This window comes from Tachypleus tridentatus, chromosome 13 (assembly GCF_004210375.1).
Source record: "Tachypleus tridentatus isolate NWPU-2018 chromosome 13, ASM421037v1, whole genome shotgun sequence".
Lineage (NCBI taxonomy): Eukaryota > Metazoa > Arthropoda > Merostomata > Xiphosura > Limulidae > Tachypleus > Tachypleus tridentatus.
This window is the reverse complement of record NC_134837.1, coordinates 25,287,533-25,312,106: the sequence shown is the minus strand read 5'-3', so window position 1 is coordinate 25,312,106 and position 24,574 is coordinate 25,287,533. Positions and strand designations below refer to the sequence as shown.

The window sequence follows — 24,574 nt, the reverse complement described above, 5'->3', positions numbered from 1 at the left end:
AGTAGGCGTGGAATGAACAGTAGATGAGATTGAGAAACCATCTAGTCAGAAATAGAGTATTAAAGCACTGGTTGTAACTTGTCATGTGAAACCTTTTTTATTGTAATTTTTGTGAAATGTAATACATTAAATACATTACATAATGTTATAACTGTGCATATCTCCAAAAATCAACTGTAGCAATCTCTAAAATTGTCATGTAAACCATTTCAGATGTTTAAAACTGTAAGCATAACAGAAATACTATATAAAGACAAGACTGCATGTGATAGAGGTAGTCTTATGCTGTTAAAACTTAGACCCATTACCCATACCCATAATATTCAAATTTGCATGTCCAGACTTTCTATCTTATTACTCAAACAGACAAAACATAGGAAAACTGTCAAGACAATAAATATATTTGAACACCTGTATGAAATCCCTTGTAAATTCTTATGCACCTTACGTTGTGGGAAAAAAATATTTTAAATTTAAACATCTTCACATAGCTTTAGTGACTTAAGATGGGTATTGTTATTTTTACCCGTTTCTGCATTCTTTATAACATCCCCTTCCTGTAGTAAGGGATTAAAATTGCACATAGTAGTTTAACTAAACTTCCATTAGTTTTGTACTAAAACAAAATGATTTTATTATTCTTTAATGCTAAATTTCTGTAAGGAGAACCAAAAACTCCATTAGACTTTAAATTGTTGAGAATACTTTAGTAACTAGTGCTGATGCGTTAAGTATTTATCTCGGTTGAAAGAGCACTTGCCTGGCATGCTGGAGGTCTAAGGTTTGAATTCAAACCAAGGATAAACTGAAATTGCTGAAGAATGTAACAAAATGTACTTATTTCTGGTGCGGGTCTTTATTTGTGATGATTGAAGAATGTGGTATTTTGAGTTAGTTATTAAAAAAAAAAGTATGCACTTGTGGGTTAACCCTTTTCTGTGTTTGATAGGGTACAATGTATAAATATATTCAAATCTGAGTCAAGTAAATAATGATGAAAGTTGAAATACTAGAAGAAAAACTGGTGTCTAATATTCATCATCCAATTACCTTGAAATATGGCCCAAGAAAGCATCTTATTTGTGAGAGAGGAGGAATGTCATAGTATATTGTTAAAATGATGCCTTATGAGCAATTGCTGGTGATTAACTCTTTAGCTTAATTCATAGAGAACTTGCTGTGTATTCATGAGGTTTTGAATTTAACTTCAAGCTGGAGAAATGGAAAATTTGGAAATGCTGTAGTACCTACCTACTACAAGGTCAGTTAGTAGACAGCTTTTGTATTGAAAATCTTTACTTATGCAGCTGAGTTTAAAAAAAAAAGTTGCTTTGTTTGTGAACAAGTTTTCTCATCCCTAAAAACCAGATACGTTTTAATGTAGAGTTTTTAATTGGATGAGATTATTAATTATCTCCAGTTTATATTTGTGTATACTCTTTCTCATTTGCAAGTCCAATTTGCCCTGGGTTCAACTTTTTAATGTTTGATTTCATATTTACTTCAAATGCAAAACATAAAATTTAAGGTCAAGGGATCTCTTGGTTTATCTAGGCTGCTCCATCTACTTAAGAAAAAACTAAAAGCCAGTCTTTCTCATTCAATTACTTGTCAAGCCTCCTCTTAAACTCCTTAAAATTTTTTGCATCCACTACATCTTAAAGCAACCCATTTTAAGGTCCAACTACCCTGTTGCATTACTAAACCCATATTAGCTTTTGAACAGTTACAAATTACAATGGGTTTTACATATGCCTTGTTAACAAGTTCCCCCTCTTATCTCCCCAGCTAATAAAACTGTACCCTTTATCAAAGCTGGTCTGATGAAAATAGATTTTATTTAGAGTTGCAGCTTCAATTGGTTATAGTATGAAAATGTGTTCCCTCTAGGCTGCACAGCTGCACAACAATGATTCAAGTGCTGTGCACTTGATTATTTCAGCTGCACACATCCTCAGTAATGGTGAAGAGTCTCAATACATTGACAACCTTAATTATCCTGGCAGTTGATTGGTCTAAAGCCCAAATAACCAGTTTGTAGCATTGCAAAGTGGCCTAATGACCCAATAACAATGGTCTCCCCCCTCCTCCTCCCAAATAAACAACTGGTTGCACACATCTGCATGTTATTTTGATACCAGTGCACATGAATAAATTTGGGTACTTGCATATTAAGGGGAGGGTCATTAATTTCTTTATTTTATTAGATATAATGTAAATGTGATTAAATTTAACATAACAATTTAAAAAAATTTTCCACTAAAGCCATATTTTATCCTCACTCGAAAGATGAAAATTTGTTTTTTTGCAAGACAAAATTCTCCCTGCTGAACATGTATGAAAAAAAAGGTCACAAGATGAGGGTGTACTTTGAGGAAAAAGTTCAATGGTGCTGTAATATTATAAGTTGCCATACTAAAGTAAACGTAGGTGTTGGGAACTGGTTTATGGGATCACAGCATCCTTTTGTAACAAGTCTTCATTTTATTTACTGCTGGGCATTTGAAATGACTTCGATAGATTGGTGCCATTGACAATTAGACATGGCAGACAAAACTACTATCAACTAGAATAATTACTTCAGAAGTATGCGCAGGTGCTCTACTAGCTCGGTCTATGAAGAAAATTTTAGGTCATAACTTAATTGTAGAGATTGATAAAAGTCTGTAGTAAACAGAAGAACAATGCTGGCCATCAACTTCCACAGCAATGGATATTTGAAGGCATTTGTTGTCAAACTAATGAATGCTTTCTAGTTCCTGATTGTACTACTACTACTCTAATGGAGGCTATACAAAACAGTATCACTCAGAGATTGATAGTTTACTCAGACTCATGGCCATTGATTGATAGTCAGAATTTCACTACAATTTCATTGACCTAGAAACTGTTCTGGGGATCAGCTAAGAGGAGAAACCATTGCATGTCACAAGAGTCATATTTAGCTGAATTTATGAACTTCAATACTGCTATCAAAATTTTTGCTGTCCAGAAACAGTTGTTTCTTCTATGTGGTTTGTATGAATTTCTTATTAAATGCTTTCTTATTAAGTTTTTTGTTCTTGTGAAAAAAAAGTTAATCTTTAAACATTTAATATTGCCACTTTAAATTTCTCATACATTCAAGTTACTTTAATTTCATTGACCTAGAAACTGTTCTGGGAGCATCAGCTAATATCTGAGGAGAAACAAAACATAAAATACAAACTATACACACCTATATGTACAAGAATACATGTATGTAATTTGAGATTTCTTGTCCAGAAATTGAATGTTACTTTATGTCATCATCTAGAGATCATGGCATCAAACAACAGTTGATTGATATTCCTTTGCTTTCCAGTGTCATTTAGTACAAGAGACATATCAACATTTTGGAAATTATAAATTAACCAAATGAACATATCTCTAAGTGTATGATGTATTGGAAATGGCTCTTACATACCCATTCCAAAATTACAGTTTTCAGTGGAACCACACTTCCAACAATATGATAAACAATGTCAAAATATTTACAAGGTACATGCCACACAACTGTGATTTTATATTTGCTGTGGTTGTCCATTAGCCTGTTGGTTTGCATCTTTCAGAATTGTTTTATTATTTTGTTCTTAATACTCTATATCAGTTTATATTGCAAACCTTTTTAGAGCTGAATTCTGTGTTACATATTAAAGAAAGTTGCAAAATGCAAACTGTTATTCAGACTTAAACATTACTTTTATGTGCGTGCTAGAGGTTTTTGTTTTGTTTGGTTTTCAATTATATTGGCTCAAAAAATCATTTTTACTTCACCTAGCATCCTATAGCATGTTGCATAGATAGAATATAATATGTATGGTATTGTTTGAGATAATTATAGACATTTATACTTGTTAACTAACCATTTTAATTATACTGTATTAAGTGAATTTAAATTATATATATGTAATGTATTTATAAATTATAGTTGGGCATTTAGAGAAACAAGTGCACTGTTGTAATTTGCTTGAGTAGCAGTGAAAGAAATGAGTGATAGGCCTAAGAGGAAGTTTATTCTCACTAAACATAAGATCTTACAGGCTTGTGCTCTTCTGGGTAAAGACTTATGTAGTAAAAGCTAAAGTTAACTGTATGCACATGTTGTTGTCATAGATGCTTTCTCTTTTATCAACTTATTGCAGATTCAAATCAAGTGAACATTGAAATGCAAAGTAATACTATTTTTGATTATATAAAATATTCATAACATTGTCAGAAAATGTTTACAGGTAGATCAATAATAGAAGTTACAACTTCACAGAAAAGGGGAAAATTGTTATTCAAAGGTTTGATAGATATATATATATTTACATAAATTTCTAAAATGTAATTGCTGTTTATTTTATTTTTAGACTTAGGTATCCAGCAAAAAGTGCTCTTGGAAACAATCCTTCTTCAGTCTATAATGTGCCTCAACCTGCAACAAATACTAATATATCAGTAAATCCCCATCCTACATCACAGATACCTCCAGGAAGTAATATACTGCCTCCTCAGGCTAAGGTAGATTACCCTCACACTAAATCAATCATTCCCAACATTCCTCAAGCATATGATGTTCCCAGTTATCCAGTCCACCCAGATGTACGCTTTAAGCCTCTGCCTTTTTATGACATTCAAGGGGAACTTCTCAAGCCAGCAAGTTTGAGTAAGACTCTTTATGTACAATTCTGTTTTTATATGTAGTAGGAACTGTGTTGGATGAAAATGTTATAACAAAATATTAGTGGAAGCCTTACAAGGGTTTGCCCTGAAATTTTTACCTTTTCTTTAGTTTCTAAATTTATCTATAAGTACATTTTGTTGCAAAACCAAAAACATGATTGAAAAAAATATATTACTTATGATGAAATTAAAGTTGCCTTTGCAACAATATCTGATGATGTAAGCAAGGTTGTAACATCATTTAACCTGTTTTTATTTCAAATTCCATCATCAACAAAGTAATTCTGTAATATGCAAATATGATTTCAAACTCTCTAAATGTAGAGAATCAACATTAAAGTTTGAAATGTTTTTTGAAATAAACCCTAATTTGAAGCCTTTATCAAATAAGATACCACGTATTGGTTGCTTCAGCATTGTTTAGTGAAACGTTTATAAAAATATCACCTAGCAACATATAACTGTAACCATAAATAATTAAAGTAAAATCTGACATAATTTTAAGAACTGTAAAATAACTGCTTTATGAATAAAAGAAAATTGGAAAGATATTATATGTAAAATATATTATTTTTACAGTATGGTCACACTTTCATAAACAAAAAGCTATTTTTTCTCTTGTAGTCATGCAAGCTTGTCTCAGACTTGCATCTCACCAGCATTTTCAAAATTCCCTCAACTTCACATGACATTTCAATACTGCATGATGACATATCACAACAACCATCAGGAATTGCAAAAGGTGCCATTCAAATTAAAAATACAGTAAGAAGAAATGCCCCATCATCCACTGTGTGGTGGGATCCATGTTGCTGCTTGGAACTTCTGTCTGTGCTACACCTTTTCCAACACGGATTTTGAAGCTAAAGTGGAGAAGGATGAAATGGAGTGACTTTCCACCCAACACTCCTCTATCTACTAAATATCTCATCTTACATAAGCCTTCTATTTGTTGTATCCCAGCAACTCCCCTGTTAGTGCCACAGTTCACATTTACTTCATGGTTAATTTTTCTTCCCCCTCCCTCAGTGTGGATTCCTGTACGTGGTGAAGGGCCCTCCCAGAGGAGGTAAACTATAAGAACAGAACCACATGTTTGCCCTGTTTCTGAAACCAAATGAAATGTCTTTTGATCTCCATGGTTAAAAACGTTGATGAATCAACTTCAACTCCCATTTCTGTTCCTAACATACATTACAGCAAACCCCAAGATCCATTTCCTTTGGTTCTGGGTATGGGCATTTCCTTGGGTACATCTACTTCTCTCACCCAAAGATGCAAAACAATCATTTGTTCATGTCCTCAGTCACTGGAATTCTCTTCTAAAAGCAAAGACCTGCCCAACTGACCCAGACAGTGAAAAAAACAGAAGGGTTCTGCACCCAATTTGCCTACACATATATAAAAATGGCCACCTTGATACAATGGAACTGTCAAGGTTTACGTTATAATCTGGATGGCATCAAAACACTGATTGCTTCCTACCATCCTGTTTGTCTTTCTTTAAAGGAAACATTTTTGAAACCTGCTGATACAGTCACTTTTTGCAGTTTTCTTTGCACAGAAATGACAGGCTGTGTGAAGGGCAAGTGCATATAGGGGTGGCACTATTGGTTGATCAGCATGTGCCCACCCTGTCTTTGCCACTCGACAAAGCCTTGGAGGCCACAGCCATCTGTGTTTCCTTGGGTCATACCATCACTGTTTTTTCTCTCTTTACCTCTTGCCCAGAGAAACCTTGATGCTCTCATTGGCCTATTTCCATCTCCCTTTTTAATTTTGGGGGACTTCAATGGACATCATCCCCTTTGGAGAAGTGCTGATATTGATAGGAGGGGGTTGCTCCATAGAGCATATGCTCTCTGACCACAACCTTTCTCTTTTCAATAGCGGTTCTTCTACTTATTTTCATGCACCTAGTCAGTCCTATACTGCTATTGATCTCTCAATTCAGTTTGCTCCCCTTCACTATTCTCCCATTTTTCATGGAGGGTTGACAATAATCCACAAGGCAGTGATAATTTTCCTGTAATTTTAAGAGAGACTGGCTGTGGTCGATGCCACCCATCCCGCATACCCCCATGGAAGCTGGATCAAGCAAACTGACCCTCTTTCATTGCTTTCACAGAAATTAATTCTGCCATTGTCTGTAAGCTATCAATAGACGACTGTGTGGCAGCAGTAACTGACTGTATTAGGCAAGCAGCTGTTCAATGTATTCCTAAAACCTCAACACGTTTTCCACAATATCCTCATCCATGGTGGAATCCTGCCTACTGCATGGCATGGAACACTCAAAAACAGGTTTGGGATACTTTTCGTAGGTATCTTACTCTCGCACAGCATCGCTTTCCAGCATGCCCGTGCACATGCTCGGTGGGTAAGACATCAAAGACAGAAGGAATCTTGGATTAAGTTCTCAATCAACACATCTTCTACCAGCAGTTCCAAAGTCATATGGGACAAGATTCAAAAGGTCTGTGGGCAATATAAATCTGTCCATCTCTCAATCGTGTTCTCTGATAGCCAGGAAGTAGCTGATACCTAGAGCATCTCTAATACTCTAGGTAAAATCTATTGCCTGGTATTTGGTATTTCTGCTTCGTCCTCCACATTCTTAGCCATCAAGACTCAGGCAAAGCAATCATCTCTTTCCTTTCGAGCTGATTGTCTCTGTGGCTGTAATTGCCCCTTTACACTGATGGAACTCATGGCCCTTCATCGGTTGGACCTGATGATGTACATTATGAAATGCTGTGCCATCAATCTCCTGCTCCTCTTGCTGTTCTTCTGATTGTTTTTAACTGGATCTGGCAGGACAGTGTTTTTATGATGCCTGGCACCATGCTATTGTCCTACTTTTCTCTAAGCCTGAAAAGGATCCCAAGATTCCTTCAAACTACTATCCAATTGCTTTAATAGGCTGTCTTTGTAAGACCTTAGAGATGATGGTTAATGCTCATCTTGTTTGGTTCCTTAAAATCAAAAAACCTCCTCTAGCCCACCCAGTGTGGGTTCTGATGACAGTGCTCCACCATGGACCACCTGACTCGAAACATCAATCAGAGAAGCCTTTCTCAAACAACAACATCTTGTATCAATATTCTTTGACATTGAGAAGCCTTCTGATACAACAGGAGGTATGGCACTTTGCAAAACATCCCTATATTGAGAAGCAGCTACAGACTGCCCTCAGTCATTTACTGAAGTGGACCACAGCAAACGTCTTTAACTTCTCTCTCTCTAAAACCGTTAGCATGCCCTTTTACCACTGACAGGGTATTCGCCCTGATCCTGAACTCCATATTGGTGCTGTCTGTGATCCCTGAGACAAAGTTCTCGAGGCTTTTCTTTGACCATAAGCTGACCTTTATGAAAGCATCAAGCAGCTACAGGTCAAATGTACAAGAGCACTGGACATTCTCCATGTCCTCTCCTCCACCACGTGGGGAATGGATCGCTGTTCTATGACAATGATATATCATTCTCTTATTCAATCAAAACTCAACAATGGATCACTGGTCTATGGCTCTGTCATCACCTCAGCCTTAAAGATGTTGGACCCTATTCATCATCAAGGACTTCAGTTTGCACCTCCCTAATTCAGAGCTGAAACATAGAGCCTCATGAACCTTCTTTGCATCTCCACCATTTGCAACTGTGTTTACTGTATGCTTTGAAACTTCGTTTCTTACCAAATCATTCATCCTGTGGTCATGGTTTCCTTTCTCAGTGGGCCGTACTTTTTCAGAACAGATGACCTGCCATTGCTCCTTCTGACCTTCATATCCTGACACAGTTGGATGAATTAGGTCTGTCTTTGGATAACATTGCTGTATCTACTGGTTAGCCCATCCCACTATGGCTTTTTACAGTCCCTAAATGTGACCTATTTTAAGTCATCTGCAAAAAGCAGACACTCCTAATTGGAAGAACTGTCTGTTCTTTGCTAAACATCTTTCGAACTATCCCTTCCATTCCTATTTATACAGATGGTTTGAAATCAGGTGATTGTGTGGGTTCTGCCATGGTTTGTTGTGGTTCAGTAGTTGTGTGCAGAATGCTCTCTGCAGCTTCTGTGTTCACTGCTCAACTGTACACCATTTCTCTTGCTAAGCAGTACTCAAACTGCACTATTTATATCAACTCGCTTTGTTCTCTACTGGCCCTGGAATTGCCTCATGTTAGTTCACACCTGTTCTCTTAAATATTCAAAACCGATTGCCCCATTTCTCTTTAACATCTACTTCAATCCAGTTTTTCTGGATACTGGGCCACGTTAGTATTCATGGCAAAGAGCTTGCCAACACCTCAGCTAAATCTATCTGCTTCGGTACTATCACTGCTATGCTTGTTTTATATACATGGACTATGGTCCTGTATTCAAGGCTCAGCTCTGTGCCAGTTGGCAGTCGACTTAGAGTGAGCAACGTGAAAACAAGATTTTCCAAATGAAACCCTATATTGGACTTTGGCCATCTTGCTTCCATAAGGATCGGAAAGAGGAAGTTGTTCTAACTAGACTATGCATTGGTCACAGTTTTTGAACTCATTGTTTTCTTTTATGTGGAAGTAATGCACCAATGTGTAGTCTGTGTAACACTCAGGTCACGATGATCCACATCTTACTTTCTTGCCATCATTACGACTCTTAACGATGGCACCATTTTAAACATGTTCTGCCCCATGGTTTATCCATAACGTTAGACATTGGTATTGGTGATGGTGGCACTGTCCACATTCTAAATGTTTTTAGTTTCTTAAAGGTGATTAATATTTTTAATGCAATTTAAATTTTTTAATTAGATCTGGTGAGTTATTAAAATTTTGCTGTAAGTCTTTTAAAACTTTTATTACTTTCTGAAAATGGCCATAACATCAAATAACTCGGAACCAGGACTGGAAAGGCCAACTTCAGGTGACTGACGGTGGTTTTTGAACTTACCTGTTAGTCTTCCTGGCAAGTTATGATAATTACAATTATGCCACAGAAAGTCATTTACAACTTGTATTACTATAGTTTTTTCTCTAACTGCTGTATACTAGATGAACTTTGTTTTGTTTTACCCTAATTTCCTTTTATGAAATTTACTAAATTTACTCTAATTTTAACTTTATACTGGATGTTTGGCATAGATAGCCGAGCTGCTTTGTGCCATAAAACACCAAACTAACCAGCCAACCAAATTTTCTCCCACTGTTTTATGTCTCATCCTTCCTGCTTTACTAGACAACATATAGACATAATTGTTTAAGTATAGTTTATTCTTCATTATTACTCTTTAACATGTCCATGCATTTTGTTTATAACTAGTTTATTACTCTTTAACTTGTACTCTTAAACTGTAATGTTTAATCACCTATACTTATTCCTTGACATATACCATTTAACACATTGTTTAGTCATAATTTATCTTCAACATGTACAGATAGACATTGTTGATTGGTCATATATGCTTATTCTTTACCATGTAAACCTAGGCCTTAAAGTTTAGCTGCAGCTGGTTGCTTTTCTCCCCAACACATAGTTGTTGGTATTTCTTTCCAGCTTATTACACTGTAATATGTCCAAATGGAAGATGACATATACATTTCATTCACTACTTTATTGGTAGATTATGCTAAGCCTTAATTGATATGTATAGATAACTTTTAATAGTTAAATCATGTTTGTTATTTCTTTACTTGTACACATGGATGATAATGCTTGGTGTTGGTTACTTATTCCTTGCCGTGTAAATGCCCTTGTTGATCTTTAGATTTAATTCTTACTCCTTAGAACAGTAAAACCTGTCTAAGCCAGAAACTGCATAGAACAGAAACCTGCACAAACTGGAAATATCAAAACTTTACAGCATTATAAGATTTCTTTTATAAAAGGCTCTATATGGTAGGACCTGTGTAGCGTAGACAGAAAACTATCTTTCACCTACCTCATCTATCAACAAGTAGGATTAGAACCTGAGTGAGGCAGATTAAATATTAATTTCTTATTTAATTAATAAATTCTTGTTTCAATATAAATAAATTCTTGGACATTTTGTTACAGTAAGTATTGGTTGAATATATTCTTTTTTCTGCCATCATTATTTTTGCAGTTAAATTAGATTCATGATTTGCAGAAATATATTTGTCTTTTCAATAATTCTCACAAAAAAATAAATTCCTATCTTCCCTAATTTTAAAATTTAAGGAAAATTTATTTAATTATCTCATTTTTTAAAAGTTGTTTATTATGACGATTCTAGTGAAATCCAAACTTTGATTGAGAAGATTGATGCAGATGATTCTGTGAACACTGACATGAATATTTTAACAGAATCTGATTAAATTGATTTAAAATCTATAATAGAATTGCAAGATAGTAACAGTGTGAGAGATGCAGAAGATGAACAAAATGGAAAATATAGTGAGGAAATAGAAATTCCTACTTCATCGCAAGTGTTAAGTTATATTAACACTATCAAATTGTATGCAAAAATGAACTTCATGAAAAGGCCATAGAATTGGCATTCTCTATTAACCACATGAGAAAGCTCAATAAAAAAAATGAAACGGTTGAAATTGGACACTTTCTTCAAATCAATTTGATTAAGATTTTGTGTACTTGTGTATATTTTGAATGTCTATTTTTGTTCTTATTCTAATAAATATAGCATAATCAGTGTAATAACTTTATTCACAAACATCTTACTGTTCTTGAGTGAAGTAAGTGTAACGTTCCACTCAAAAAACTATATATAATTAAGGAAATGTGTGTTCACTGCTAAGCTGTAAATTGTACTCGGACCCATACGATTCCACCTTCGACCGGTTTTACTGTAAGTCCATATAGATAATAAATGTTTTGATATAGTTCATTACTTCATCACATGTATAAATGTACACAAGTTCATTATCCTTATGACTGTAACCTACTTGCATTGTAAGTAGATGATGTAACTCTTTCAGAAGTTCATTATGAAATTGAAATTATTGTATGAAATTGTTTTAAATTTAACAAGAACTTTTCTAAAAGTATGTAGTTTCAAAAAATAAGGCCTGGCATGGCCTAGCGCATTAAGGCGTGCGCTTCGTAATCTGAGGGTCGCGGGTTCGCACCCGAATTGCGCCAAACATGCTCGCCCTCCCAGCCGTGGGGGCTTTATAATGTGACGGTCAATCACATTTTTCGTTGGTAAAAGAATAGCCTAAGAGTTGGCGGTGGGTGGGATGACTAGCTGCTTTTCCTCTTGTCTTACACTGCTAAATTAGGGACGGGTAGCACAGATAGCCCGCAAGTAGCTTTGTGCGAAATTCCAAAACAAAATTCAAAAAATAAAATATTTAATTTTTATTTTTTTCTGTTAATTCTAATAAAAATTAGTTGTATATCCACTCCAAGATGATTTTCATTTCAAGTATACAAATATTGTTTTACATATCACACTTTTCATATTTCATTTGCATAATCTCAAGAATATCCTAAATTAATATCAAAAGGTTTTCTGTGGAAGGATTTGTATTTTATTTTCCATTTTCTTCACATGTTGCTAACTCTAGCTATTGTCATCAATGCACAGTGCATTGAAATATTTATAATTAAGAGACCTTAAATCTCTTCATTGTATAATTTTAAAATATCTTTGTGTCATATGCATGGATATTGTAGTTTTACATTTTCATTTACAGTTTATTTTTAATGTTCAATTTCCTTTCCAGTTCTTTATCTTCTATTATTGATGTCAAAACATTAACTGGTGCATACAGGTTATTATAACATTGTGATCTGCAGAGATGCATTACCATGCAGCAAAATGATTTCCACACTTCTATTTTTAATAAGTCTTGTTGAGTTCTCAAGAAAACAACAGGTGAACTTAAAGGTCATTAAAACTTTGAAATATGAATTTTAAAACACAAATATATAACTAATTAAAATGTAAAAGTAAAACCTAAATGCAACCTAACATTAACAAGCCAGAATATAGGGTAAGAACCTTGTATCTTTTCATTTTGCTGAGATACAGCTTAGGTACTGAATCAAACACATGACCCCCTTCTACTTTTTCCATTTTATTTAAACAATCCTCATATACTCTTACTACAGTATATAGCATGTGAATAACCAATCAATAGCTTAGAATGTCCCTGAAGTGGTTTTTTTTCAGCCATTTTGATCTTTGAAAAGGCTACCATGTTTTTCATATCAAGATTTCGGTGAGGTAGAGTGTGCTTGAATTAAAATATGGATTGTTAGTTATGATTTTATGCTACATTAATTGGTACAATGTAACAAAAAAGTGTTCCTTTTGTGAAAGGTTAGGTACATTTCTGCACAAGTCACTGTGTTAATTTAAATTCTATTAAATACATTTACTATTAAAGTATGCAAGTTAATATTATAATGTATGTTATGATTTGAAGTTTTATGTTAGAAAGGTTTTAAGTCCTTTATTTCAAAATACAGTGTGATGGGGTTGTTAAGTAATGTTTTTATACTATATCATCAATTGATGACCACCACCTTTTTCTCAGAAAACATAAATTGATAATGGCTGCCATTTAAGGGTTAAAATACAGGAAAGAATGAAAACAGCAACTGTGTAACAAAAATCCAATATATACTTGCACTTTAAAGGAGATACTTGAACTCCAAAATATTTCAATTTTTGTAATGTTTAATATTTGATAAATCTCTGGGAGACATTCAAAGTGTAAGAAGTTTTCATAAAATGCACAGAACAATGGTATATATATTTTTAGTGATAAATTATTTCATATATTATATATAATTATGCACACTGAAAAGCACATTTACCTTTATTAGATAGTGTACCTGATTTGATACTGCACTAACTTGTACATACCAGTCAGAAGCTTGGATTGTAATTTTATTTTGTGTGTGTAAATGTAAAAGCTTTTCATAATGTCAGTGTTGAACTTGTTTTAAAGATACAAATTTAACCAGGTATCAATATCTTGGTAACATTTTATCGTATACTGTGCACATGTTTTATTTAGTGAATACTGTTGGAGGTTATATGCATGACTAATACAAAGTTAAAATTTTCCATGTAATAAAAAATGATCTAATATTATTGTCTTTTAGATTCTGATTTTATCACAAGTATACACTTTGAAGAATTCAATGAGAATCTCTGGTTTCAAAGTAAGGTGAAAACTAAATTTCAGTGAAACCACATTTTAATATGATTGAAATTACAAGTAAAATGGTCTATATTTCAAACTTTTTTCATCATCCAGTTTATATTGGTAATATTACACCATAAAGCAATTTCAAAAGTTCTTTTGTTTTGGGTTCTTTTTTTTTCTTTTTAGTGCCTTCAAAACCTGGTAGGTTCCAAGAAAGTGTGTTTTTCTTTCACCTAACACCCCAGCAGGCTCATGATGTGGCTATGTCCAGGTGAGCTTACACTTCTTTAAAAGAAAGGTGGGATTTCAATAAAATGTCCTTGGAAATCAAAGTATAGGAAAATTGTTTTTCGACAATTAGTCTTGAATCATACTTACTAATACATATAGGACTTGCACCAGTAGTTGACATATTTAAAAATTTCATTGTTATGTCAGTAACATTATATTAATAAGAATAAGATCTGTTTTTCAACAACATATTATCAATTAACCTCTTCCATTGTTTACCCAAAATAACTTGGGCACCATCTATGTTTCAAAAAATATTGCCCATATTAATTTGAATACACCTTTTCTTGTCATGGTTTAATGATTTGCCTGAATTTATTTGTATGTTGGCATTTATAACAATAGGCTATAAAAATCAAAATAAAATATTTTTAGCTCATTTCCAAAAACAAGCTTGGCACAGAAGAGTTAAATGCAACACGGGTATGTGTTTTATGAAGAAACCTAAAATTTTCTTTATTGCAAAATTACCATATTCAATCAGGTTTTGAGTTACACATGAGCTTTTAAATTAAGTGGAGGATAGCAGCTAATATAATTCATGTTTGGTTCATCATTTACACGATCTAAATGAATTCAATTAAAAAGGTTATAGATCCATTTTTGTTTGATAATTAAAAGGGTGAAATTTTTTTCCACTTTTGATGTTATTGTTAAACAAGTGAAAAAGCATTTAGCACATTTTGTTATATGAAAACTTATACTTAAAGGAATATTTCATAGGCTGCTATCAGTAGACATGTAACATAATGTACATAACAAAAGTAAGGAATTTTTTTTTTTAAAATTACAATTGATATTTTTATTCGTTGCATATCTACACAAGAGTGGAAAAGGAAGAATGAACCTAATTCAGCACTTACCTGTTAATGGTATTTCAGTTAAAAGTTAAGATGCAAGAAAGTGAAAGAAAAAAATGATCAGTTATTTGGGCAAAAATATATATTCATTATAAAACAGAAGAGATTTGAAAAGATTAAAAAATAGAAGATAGTGCATACTTACAGGTTGTTTGAGAACTTTAAAAGTAAAGCAGTACAACCAGTAGACACTGTAAAGTGTAGTGTATTCATAATGTATGGTATATTTTAAATACTTTGTTGTTAATCTGCCCCACCCAACATTACTGTCAATTAATTGATTAGTACAGTTTTCCATAGACTAAGAACAGTGACAGGTACAGTCAGTTGCCTTTCCTCTAGTAAGCAGTTGAACATGAAGTAAAAGATGCTGCCAAACAGGTAACCTGAGTGACTTTGTCATAGCAGAGACAGGATGAGCAAGAGTATAGGGACAATGGGAATGGAACCTTATGATCCTTAAATTGTGACCTCTACCTTCTTTAAATCACCAAATCTGAATAAGATTGAGTAAAAAAATTAAACTTCCAAATTTGAAATGGACAAAGCAGATATAACCAATTATGTCAGGCCTCAAAAAATAGTTTCATATATAGGAATCAGCCCAAGAACTTTGGAGCTAGGTGTGCCTAAACTAACTTCACTACCATTTGTACCAAAAATGCTGGCTTTACTAGTGCCTTTATTATTTGCACTTCTGTTATCCTTAATCCTCAGTTATTCATGTTTTTTCTTTACCCCAAATTTTCTCAAGATAACTGTACTACTGAATTTGTAGACTATATTTTAAATGTTTTGGAGAAATTGTTACTTGGAACTTAATTTTGATTGCAAAAGTTCAGGGTTGTATGATATCTGGAGTCTTCTCTTGCAAGACTTGGTGTTCATTCAAATTGTAAGTTTCAACAAATGCTCTTTTGTAATAATTTCCCAGCACAAATTTGCATAATTTTTTTCTTATTTTTTACAGCTATTGATAGGGTGTAAATGCACTTCCTTGTCTGTAGAAGAAAAAGTAAAAAAAATTAAAGCTATTTGTGCCTTTGTTAGCAATTAAATTCAACTAAAATGGAAACAAGCAAACAAAGGAAAGAAGTGTTATAGGAGAAAAGTTGAATTGGACTCGTGTAACTGAAGTGTAGAGAAATTGAACATTTGCCTTTTACAATTATGATTTTTTGCTTTCTCTGGATTAGCATAGATGATCAAGGAACCAGAGTATATTTATTTACTTTCATAGCAATGAATTGCATGCCTACCTTTCTGTTGTACCGACAACCACTTGACAGTGTTACCTGAAATTATTGCTTTTTGTCCTGTATGTGTCTAAACATGTGCAATGAAAGAAGAAAAAGTGTGCACAAAATTAGTAACATCTTGTGCAACTTCAATGCTTCATTTCTGAAAAAACAGGAAATGCTGAATCCACAATTAACATCCTAGAAACAAAGTTCAATTTAGGACTCAAAGAATATAAAATTAGTTCTGAAATTCTAAGAGTCCAAGACAGTTCTAGATTTGAGTTCAATTTAGCATAGCCCTACTCACAAATAAAATGGGGTAAAATACCAGGAATCATGATAAAATGTTTTGTCACCATGGTAATATGTCATACAGGATTTTTCTAGGCCTACATTATGTAACTTTGTGCTTAAGAACAATTTTTTTTCAATATTTCAATTCACTGGTTATTTTTGTGACAGTTGATTTAATTTTTATCTTGATTTATTAATTTTTGGAATAATCAAAATCCTTAATAATTAGAAACACTTTGATTTATTGATATAATCATAATTTCAGTTAATCAGTTAGTGTACTTGGCACAGTTTTATATAATCACTACTCATAGGTAATCTCTTATACAAAGTAATCAGTTAACTCACTCAAATCTAATTCTGTACATTTGATAATGTTTGTTGTAAAAACTGAGTTAAATGTAAAGATTTTCTTAAGAATATTTGTAAATAATATTATATTTGGAAGTATTAGTTTTCGGTCCTCTTACCCAGGTTTTTATCATGCTCAATGAAGGCTCCAGCAAGAGAGCTGAAAGCTTGCAAATAAAAGTACTTTAACATAATTAGAAATCTTATAATTCTACACATTAACTTACCTATGTTGTGAGTCTTAAAAACCAAGGATTGCTAATCCTTAATCTGTGAAATTGCTTCCATGAATAAGTAAACAGTAGTGAGTTATGTATTTTTCTGTCATTTTGTTTTTGTTACTATTATCCTGTCATACTTGCTATTTAAACTGTTTCTCTTGCTCATTAAATGTAATGATTAAATAAGTTAATTTGTCTATTATGTGTGTTTTTTAATAGACATTCAGAGATTTTTTTGTTATTGATTTAATGCTGTGTTAAGCATTTGTTTCATTAACCTTTCATTACTTTTATAATTAGAGGAAACAAAGAATATGGTGTACAGGTCCAGTTACGATTCTGTCTGTTAGAGACTACTTGCGAACAGGATGATAATTTTCCACCTAGCATTTGTGTGAAAGTTAATTCCAAAGTCTGTCCACTTCCAGTAAGTCTGTCCTGTTTGTCCAGGATATGTGCATGTTGTTGGTAAAGACTTTTAAAGATATTTTTGTGAGAAAAATTGTGTGAAGAAACTTTTTGTAGTTACTATTCAAAATAAATGTATTTAACTATTTAAAAATTTGACATTTGATGTCATTTTATTCACATCTTACTGTGTAAATTTATTATTTTGTGACACAGTGGTAAGCCTGTGGACTTAAAATTACAGAAACCAGATTTCAATACTTGTGGTGGGCAGAGCATAGATAGTTCATTGTGTAATTTTGTGCTCAATAACAAACAAGCAAAACTATTTTTGATTAATAAGTTAGAGAAATTTCTCACTTTTACTTTATTTTTACCCATCAGGGAGTGGCTTAAAATTTTATTAAGAAAAATAACATATTGCTGTGAACATTGATATGTATAGGGTGTTCAAGAAAGTCACTGTGCAGTTTTGTAACAGCATTCATTCAGTCTATTTCAAGCCAGCAACTGATAGTGGTGTTTAGAAACAAAATAAGAAGGATCCAAGCCTGTATTGATGTCAACGGGGGTCACTTTCAACATTGTTTATAATTGTCATTCATATTTACCTCGTGTATTCTATATTGAAACATGTCAGTTAATAGATATATAAGTGCACAGTGACTTTCTGAACACTCTGTATTAGTATCTTGACGTTTACAAATTCTACTACTCTACTATTAAAAACCATTCTTTGAAATTTCATGCTTTTAGCACCATCACAATAAAATGAGAAATGAAGCAGTAAAGTATTAAATTTCCTGCTTTCTGTGCTGTGCTAGTTCCTTCTAAGTATTAAAGGTAACTTACTATGAACATAAACCTGGTTGAAGATAGGACTGGAAAAATGTTACATATAGTAAGGAACTATTTTGTTGAGTGCAATAAGTTGATGGCTGAAATAATATTTTTTTGTGTCCTTGCTGTTATAAAGTTTTCGAACTCGAGGAATAATTGGTTGACCCAAATGTATAAAAAGTATAATAAAATTAATATTGTACATGCAACATGCACTGCTCCACATATGGACTGCTTATGTAACCTCTGTTAGGTGGAGCAAGAAGAAGGGTATTTGAATATATTTTTTCTTGAACTTGCTAATTAGTAACCTGCTAAGTGGAAAACTTGTTTACGTTTAAATGAAGTAAGTGAAAATTACCCTCGACAACAAGCAGATCTTCACTGCTGAGCTAGTGTTATTTGTTGTAATTTCTTGACAACAGGTAATTCCAACCTCTGAGTTATGTACTTTATATTTTTAAACCTGGAGAAAGTTAATGAGTGAGATAAAAATAATTTGTAAATCCTTATTTTCAAACGTATAACGTTTTACCATTTTTGCCTTTTTGCCTCTACATATTGCCACTTTGAGGTTTGGAAGCTTTTTGATACACACACTATAATTATAAAATATTTGAAACTGTGAACAATAATATGGCAAATAAAATAGTTTTTATGCCATACTAGACCAATCTTTGTGGCTTTGCTAATGAAAAATGTTAGAATTTAAACTTTACCCAAGTTTCGAAAACTTGATTTTTTTCATTAACAGATGATATTATTTTGTAACATTAAAATATTCTATGTAAGAAAGAGATACATTATTACTTGCAAAATATATGGTTTTTACTTTAAAATAAAGGTTTTTTTGTATGGTGATAAACAGTTTCTAAACTTTAAGAAAAATGAATAAAAGTGACTAGCACAAAAGATATGTTCAGGTATTCACTGACATACCTTCTTAATTGTCATACTCCAGTACCATTAGCAAGTAGAAAAGTCTTTATTCTCAGAATAGATTATGCTTTATATAAAAAAGATGTGTGCAGTTAACTCAAATATGTTTCAGACTAAAATAAAGTGATATTAGTCATGTATGTATGCTGAATACTGTTTAGTTCTGTTGTTTGTCTTCCATATATAGTTCCACAACACTATATATAATTGTAAATTAAGTTGTTGTGGTTTTGAGTAGATGTATAAGCTTGTTAACATTCATATTTCGTCACTTGGCAATTTTATTATTATTGAAACACAGATGAATTTTTTATATAAACATACAACACTGATAGTAGAAATAAAATCGCTAAAACTTTAGTTAACGTAAAAGAACGACAATGTATCAGTAAATTACTTTTGTATAAAACTGTATAATATTTTTTGTATAATTTATTGGAAAAGTTTGAATTTTATGAACTTATTTTACCATATTAAAATGAGTAAAGCAGACATTGCTCTATTAAGAGTCAGTTAACCCTACTAATAATCTATGGAACATGACCATTGCCAACATGATCATATTCATGCTCCTAATATTTGCTGTATTAACTTCATGAGCTCTTGCATTGTGCTATATTCAGTAGGATATTTATGTCAGGCCTGAGTTGACTTCATAGATGATTGGTGACCACAACCAAGTATCTGGTGTCTTGGCCTACAGTTGGGAAAGTTGGGTACTGCTAAAATTGTGTTTCCATTGGAACACTGATTTTTTTTTTAAGGTGTATTACACAGTACCTTAAGAAATGAGCGGATGCTTTTATTAATAATTAGGACTTGTTAATATGGTCACTGTTTCTATTATCAGAAATGTCTGATGTTTCTGTTTTCAAATAGTTAAAAATTATAAAGAAAGCAACTGAAGAATCTCACTCTACATAGAAACAACACCTATCTTTATATTCTGTACTGCTATCATAAGGGGTAAAAAGTCCAATATTTTATATATTATGTTTTGACTAAAGCTGTCAAAATGTATTTATTTTTACAGAATTGCAAGTTCTGTGACTCATAAAATATATATTAATTCTCCTAAAACTGCATTTACCAAAAGAGAAGAGTTGAAAACTCGTAGTATTTTACTACTTTAACATAATGTACAAATTAATAATGCAAATAAGAATTCCAAAAGTTGTCAAATACTCATTAACTTACAGCACTCTCTTTTACTTAATTTTGTTGTATATTGGTTCCAAATGTAATCAATACATATGAATGTTTTGTGTTTTTAAATAAGTGTGTGTGTATGTTGTATAAATTTATTTTCTACTCTATGAAGTAGAATTCTCAAGAGAGCAGCAGTATGTTTATGAACTTGCATTACTAAAAATAATGGTTTGAGTACCAGTGATTAAAAGAGCACAGACAGCCCATTATTTAACCTCCCATAACAAACAAAATAAATGAGTACAAAGTAGAGTTGATATAATATTTTTTTTTTCTAATTCCAACATAAATATTTTCTAACTTGTATCAGTTCTGGTTTTCTTTGAAATATAACATAGACTATACCAAGCCCAATTAAGCAAATGAATATTTTGTGTACTTTCTTTGCACTAATACTTCAAAACTAAATATTAGTTAAACCAGTAATAAAACAAATATAGTTTCCAACTATTGAAAAAATTGTTCTGTAAAACTTTATTCTTCATTAGGGTGTTATTTCAGTTGAGGCATTACTTTAGCTGCTAGGCCCAGTAAGACCAGGTGGTTAAGGCACTCAATTTGTGATCCAGTGGTCATGGATTTCAATCCCCATCACACCAAACATGCTTGCCTTTTTAGCTGTGGGGGTTTTGTAATGTGACAGTCAATCCCAATATTTGTTAATAAAAGAGTAGCCCAAGAGTTGATGGTGGGTGGTGATGACTAGCTACCTTCCTATAGTCTTACACTGCTAAATTAGGGACAGCTAGCACATACAGCCCTCATGTAGCTTTGTGAAAAATTCAAAACATACCAAACTTTGGCTGTTTTACCTCTGCTGTCATCATGTTGATATTGAGGCAAAATTTTAGAGGTTATATGTATCAACCTCACCTGTTATAATCATGTTTTCAAATTATTGAGCTAAGCTTTTAACTGTTACTTTCCAGCTGTTTTCATTTCATCAATATTAAGTAAAGCCAACTTATTGGCTGAAAATATTAATTATCTCAAGAAATAATTGATCTATTGATTTATTAAGTAATCCTTCTTTCAAAACTGTGTATTGATTATAAGTGTTTTATTACTACAGCTATTCTATGCTATAGATATTCAGTTATGAAGATGGTACAACAGTCAAGGTAATTTTAACATCTAAAAGGATTGTAGAGTAAGAAAGTAGGATATCATTATCTTGCATGATCTTTTCATACATTTTCAGAATCCTATTCCAACAAATAAACCTGGAGTAGAGCCAAAACGTCCTAGTCGACCAGTCAACATCACAGGTCTCTGTAGGTTGTCTCCTACCTGCCCCAATCATATTAATATATCGTGGGCATCTGAATATGGAAGGGTAAGTACATAGTATATTGAGTATTTCCTTATTACGAATAAGTTACTCCAGAAGTGGTAAATAGTTAAATATCAAAAAGTTATACCTCCATTGTCAGGTAGTTTTGGTCAAAATAAGTATAACTAGTACTGTTTCTCAAATAATCAGTAATGTCAAGAAAGTCCACTTGTAGAGAAAAATATATGTGTAAAAATGGCTCGTTTGGGTTGAGAAAATTTTTTACATAGGGAGTGAACAATGTTTCGACCTTCTTCAGTCAACCTGTGAACCTGAAGATGACCGAAGAAGGTCAAAACATTGTCACTCCTCTATGTAAAAAGTTTTCTCGACCCAAACGCGTCGTTTTTACATATATACGTTTCTCAAATATATTGGGTTCAAAAATATTGAAATTATTTTTTATAATTTTATTATGTCATTATATGTATGAGGAAGGTTTTCATGTACTTATGGGCAAAAGTAGGTCACTGTCTGACATTACTTATTAAGGATGAAGTTTTTTCAATAGGAAACAAGGAAACAGTAATTACACCTCCACTTTTCATGCTGAATTAAAATATAATCTAATCCAAAAATATTACATCAAGGAAACAGTAAGTAAACATCATAAAATTCTGAAACTAAAGTTAGACATCTAATTTTCTTTTTCTGGACACTAGGATTATTTGTTTTGTCTGAGTCATAATTACTACAACATATTTATTAAAAGACTAGCAGAATTTCCGGCATTACTTGTATGAAAATGGTTTTAACTGATTTGGTTCCTTATTTACTTGCTAATTTACTGACTTAATGTAAAACTTTTTTTATATGCAATATTTTGTGTTTTCCTGTCAGGAGTAAATATAGCAGCTAACATAGAATTGGCCTTGAAAAAGCAGGACAATTCTGATTGAAGTTCTTCCACTTTAATGGTTTGGCATTGTGCTTTATTGATGGTTGTGGCAAAGTTCAACCTGACAGGAAACTGAATCCTCTTGGATGGTGTTGGAGTATCTGTTAAAAAAGAATTCCCAACAAAACCACGTTTTCATCTTTGTGAGATCCATCCTTTATTACTATTTTCAAGATATTTAGCTTCCTTTTCTTGATTGTGAATTTTGTCCCATTGCAAAGCCTTGGAAGGTCCAGGTTCCTGAATTTTTCAATATTCCAGTATTGAAAAAAATTTAGGAATTTTACATGGTATTGGATCAAATCATTGGAATCAGGCATTGGGTCAACTTATTTGTAAGACTTGGCCTGTCCAAGAACCAGTTGGAGCATTTGCTCATTGATTCTATTCACCTCAACATTCTTGCGGGTAAGAATTGCTCTTTCTTTTAACCATTACCTGTCTATAGCAATTTATTAAGTTAGGAAAACCTTTATATTTTGCTCTTCAAGGTATCCCATGTTTTTTAAACATTGAAATGTTGAACCCATCATCTCCCTCAGCAATGCTGCCATTTCCAGTTTCCAATAGTTGTTTGGCAGATTGTCCAACTTCTGCACATTGGATGAAGTGAACTCTCATACTTGTCATGAAATAGAGCTTGAATACATTTTTCCAGAGTTTAGATGACTTGACTCATGCATTGAATTCATCTACTTTTGTATCTTTCTCAACTATTGGCAAGATTTTCCTAAGTCTCCAGTCATGAGAAAAGTAACACCCTCCATATTACTTTGTGTCATTAAGATCATGCAAGAGCTTATCATTGACCTCAAAGTTAGTCTTGTAGGACATTATGCATCATCCCATACAATCAGCACACAGTTTTGAAGCACTCAAGCCTATGGAGGTATTGCATTTTCAATTATTTTGTTTAAGGCTTAACTTGAAAGTTCAGTGAGTTGTTCTTTCTCCTATGAGCAACATGATCTTTGCAATTGCAGTACTAGAAGAAACAACACCCAAGGAAATATTTCTGCTGGCAACAGGTTTATAATTTAAAAAAAACAGTCTTCCCAGTGCCACTTTGAGCAGTCAAGAGTATCAGGCTTCCCTCTTTGGAGTTAATTTGTTTTGTTTTAGTACTTTGAGGTAAACCTTCTGCCTACTGTTTAGTTTTGACTCATTCTCAACAGTGAACTGTTTCATTTCTTCAACATTGTGTGAGGTTTCCCTCAACATGTCTCAGGCTAAAGAATGATCTTATTCTCTGGATATTTTAGGTACCCTAGATTTTTTCAACTGTTTGCCTCCCGTTGTCAACAATTTGTCTTCAGTCTTGATCAAAGCTTTATAGAAGATTGCTTCTTAATAGGTTGCCTACAGATACTCTTGCTTAGAGAATGTACTCACTTGTTGCTTGTTTGTGATTTGTCCACAGCTGCACAGAATCACCCACCAAATAAAAATGCAGCATGGTAGCAAAAATAATTCTGATTTCAGATGGAGATTGGCTAACCTTAGCCTCAGTAAGAGCATCATTCCAGTGTTCATCCTCAGTGAATCCTCTCATGTTCTATGCCTGATGATATGTCATATTCCACCCTTTCAACAAGCTTCTGAAAGAAGTTGGACCTTAATTGTATGGAGCAGCATGCAAAGACAGAAACATTCAAACTGATTTTGATGGAGGGTGTGCACTCTTCCTAAGACATCACCATGGCTTTGCTGTTTCCAGTGTTGGTACTCCATGTGTAGTACTCTGGAATTTTCAGGTACAAGTAAAGTCATCTTTCTGGTGGAGTGTGAAAAAAGATGTGAATTTAGTCTCTCTCTCTTTTTTTTTTCTGCAATTTCTTCCATGAAACAGGCCCTCTGAAGTTTTTCTG

General features: G+C 33.0%; 1 protein-coding gene across 12 annotated transcripts in view; it reads left to right on the top strand.

Moving 5' to 3' along the window:
- Window positions 1–24,574, top strand: part of LOC143238764 (E3 SUMO-protein ligase PIAS2-like) — a 124,084-nt gene that overhangs the window by 30,006 nt on the left and 69,504 nt on the right. For all 12 annotated transcript variants that reach the window (XR_013020745.1, XR_013020744.1, XM_076479287.1 and 9 more), the window contains 4 exons: window positions 4,374–4,669; window positions 14,008–14,092; window positions 17,380–17,506; window positions 21,677–21,811. Coding sequence is in view for 10 of the 12 variants with exons in the window: in XM_076479287.1 (XP_076335402.1) it covers window positions 4,374–4,669; window positions 14,008–14,092; window positions 17,380–17,506; window positions 21,677–21,811 (643 nt within the window). In the remaining 2 variants the exon portion in view is untranslated. The remainder of the gene's footprint in view (window positions 1–4,373; window positions 4,670–14,007; window positions 14,093–17,379; window positions 17,507–21,676; window positions 21,812–24,574) is intronic.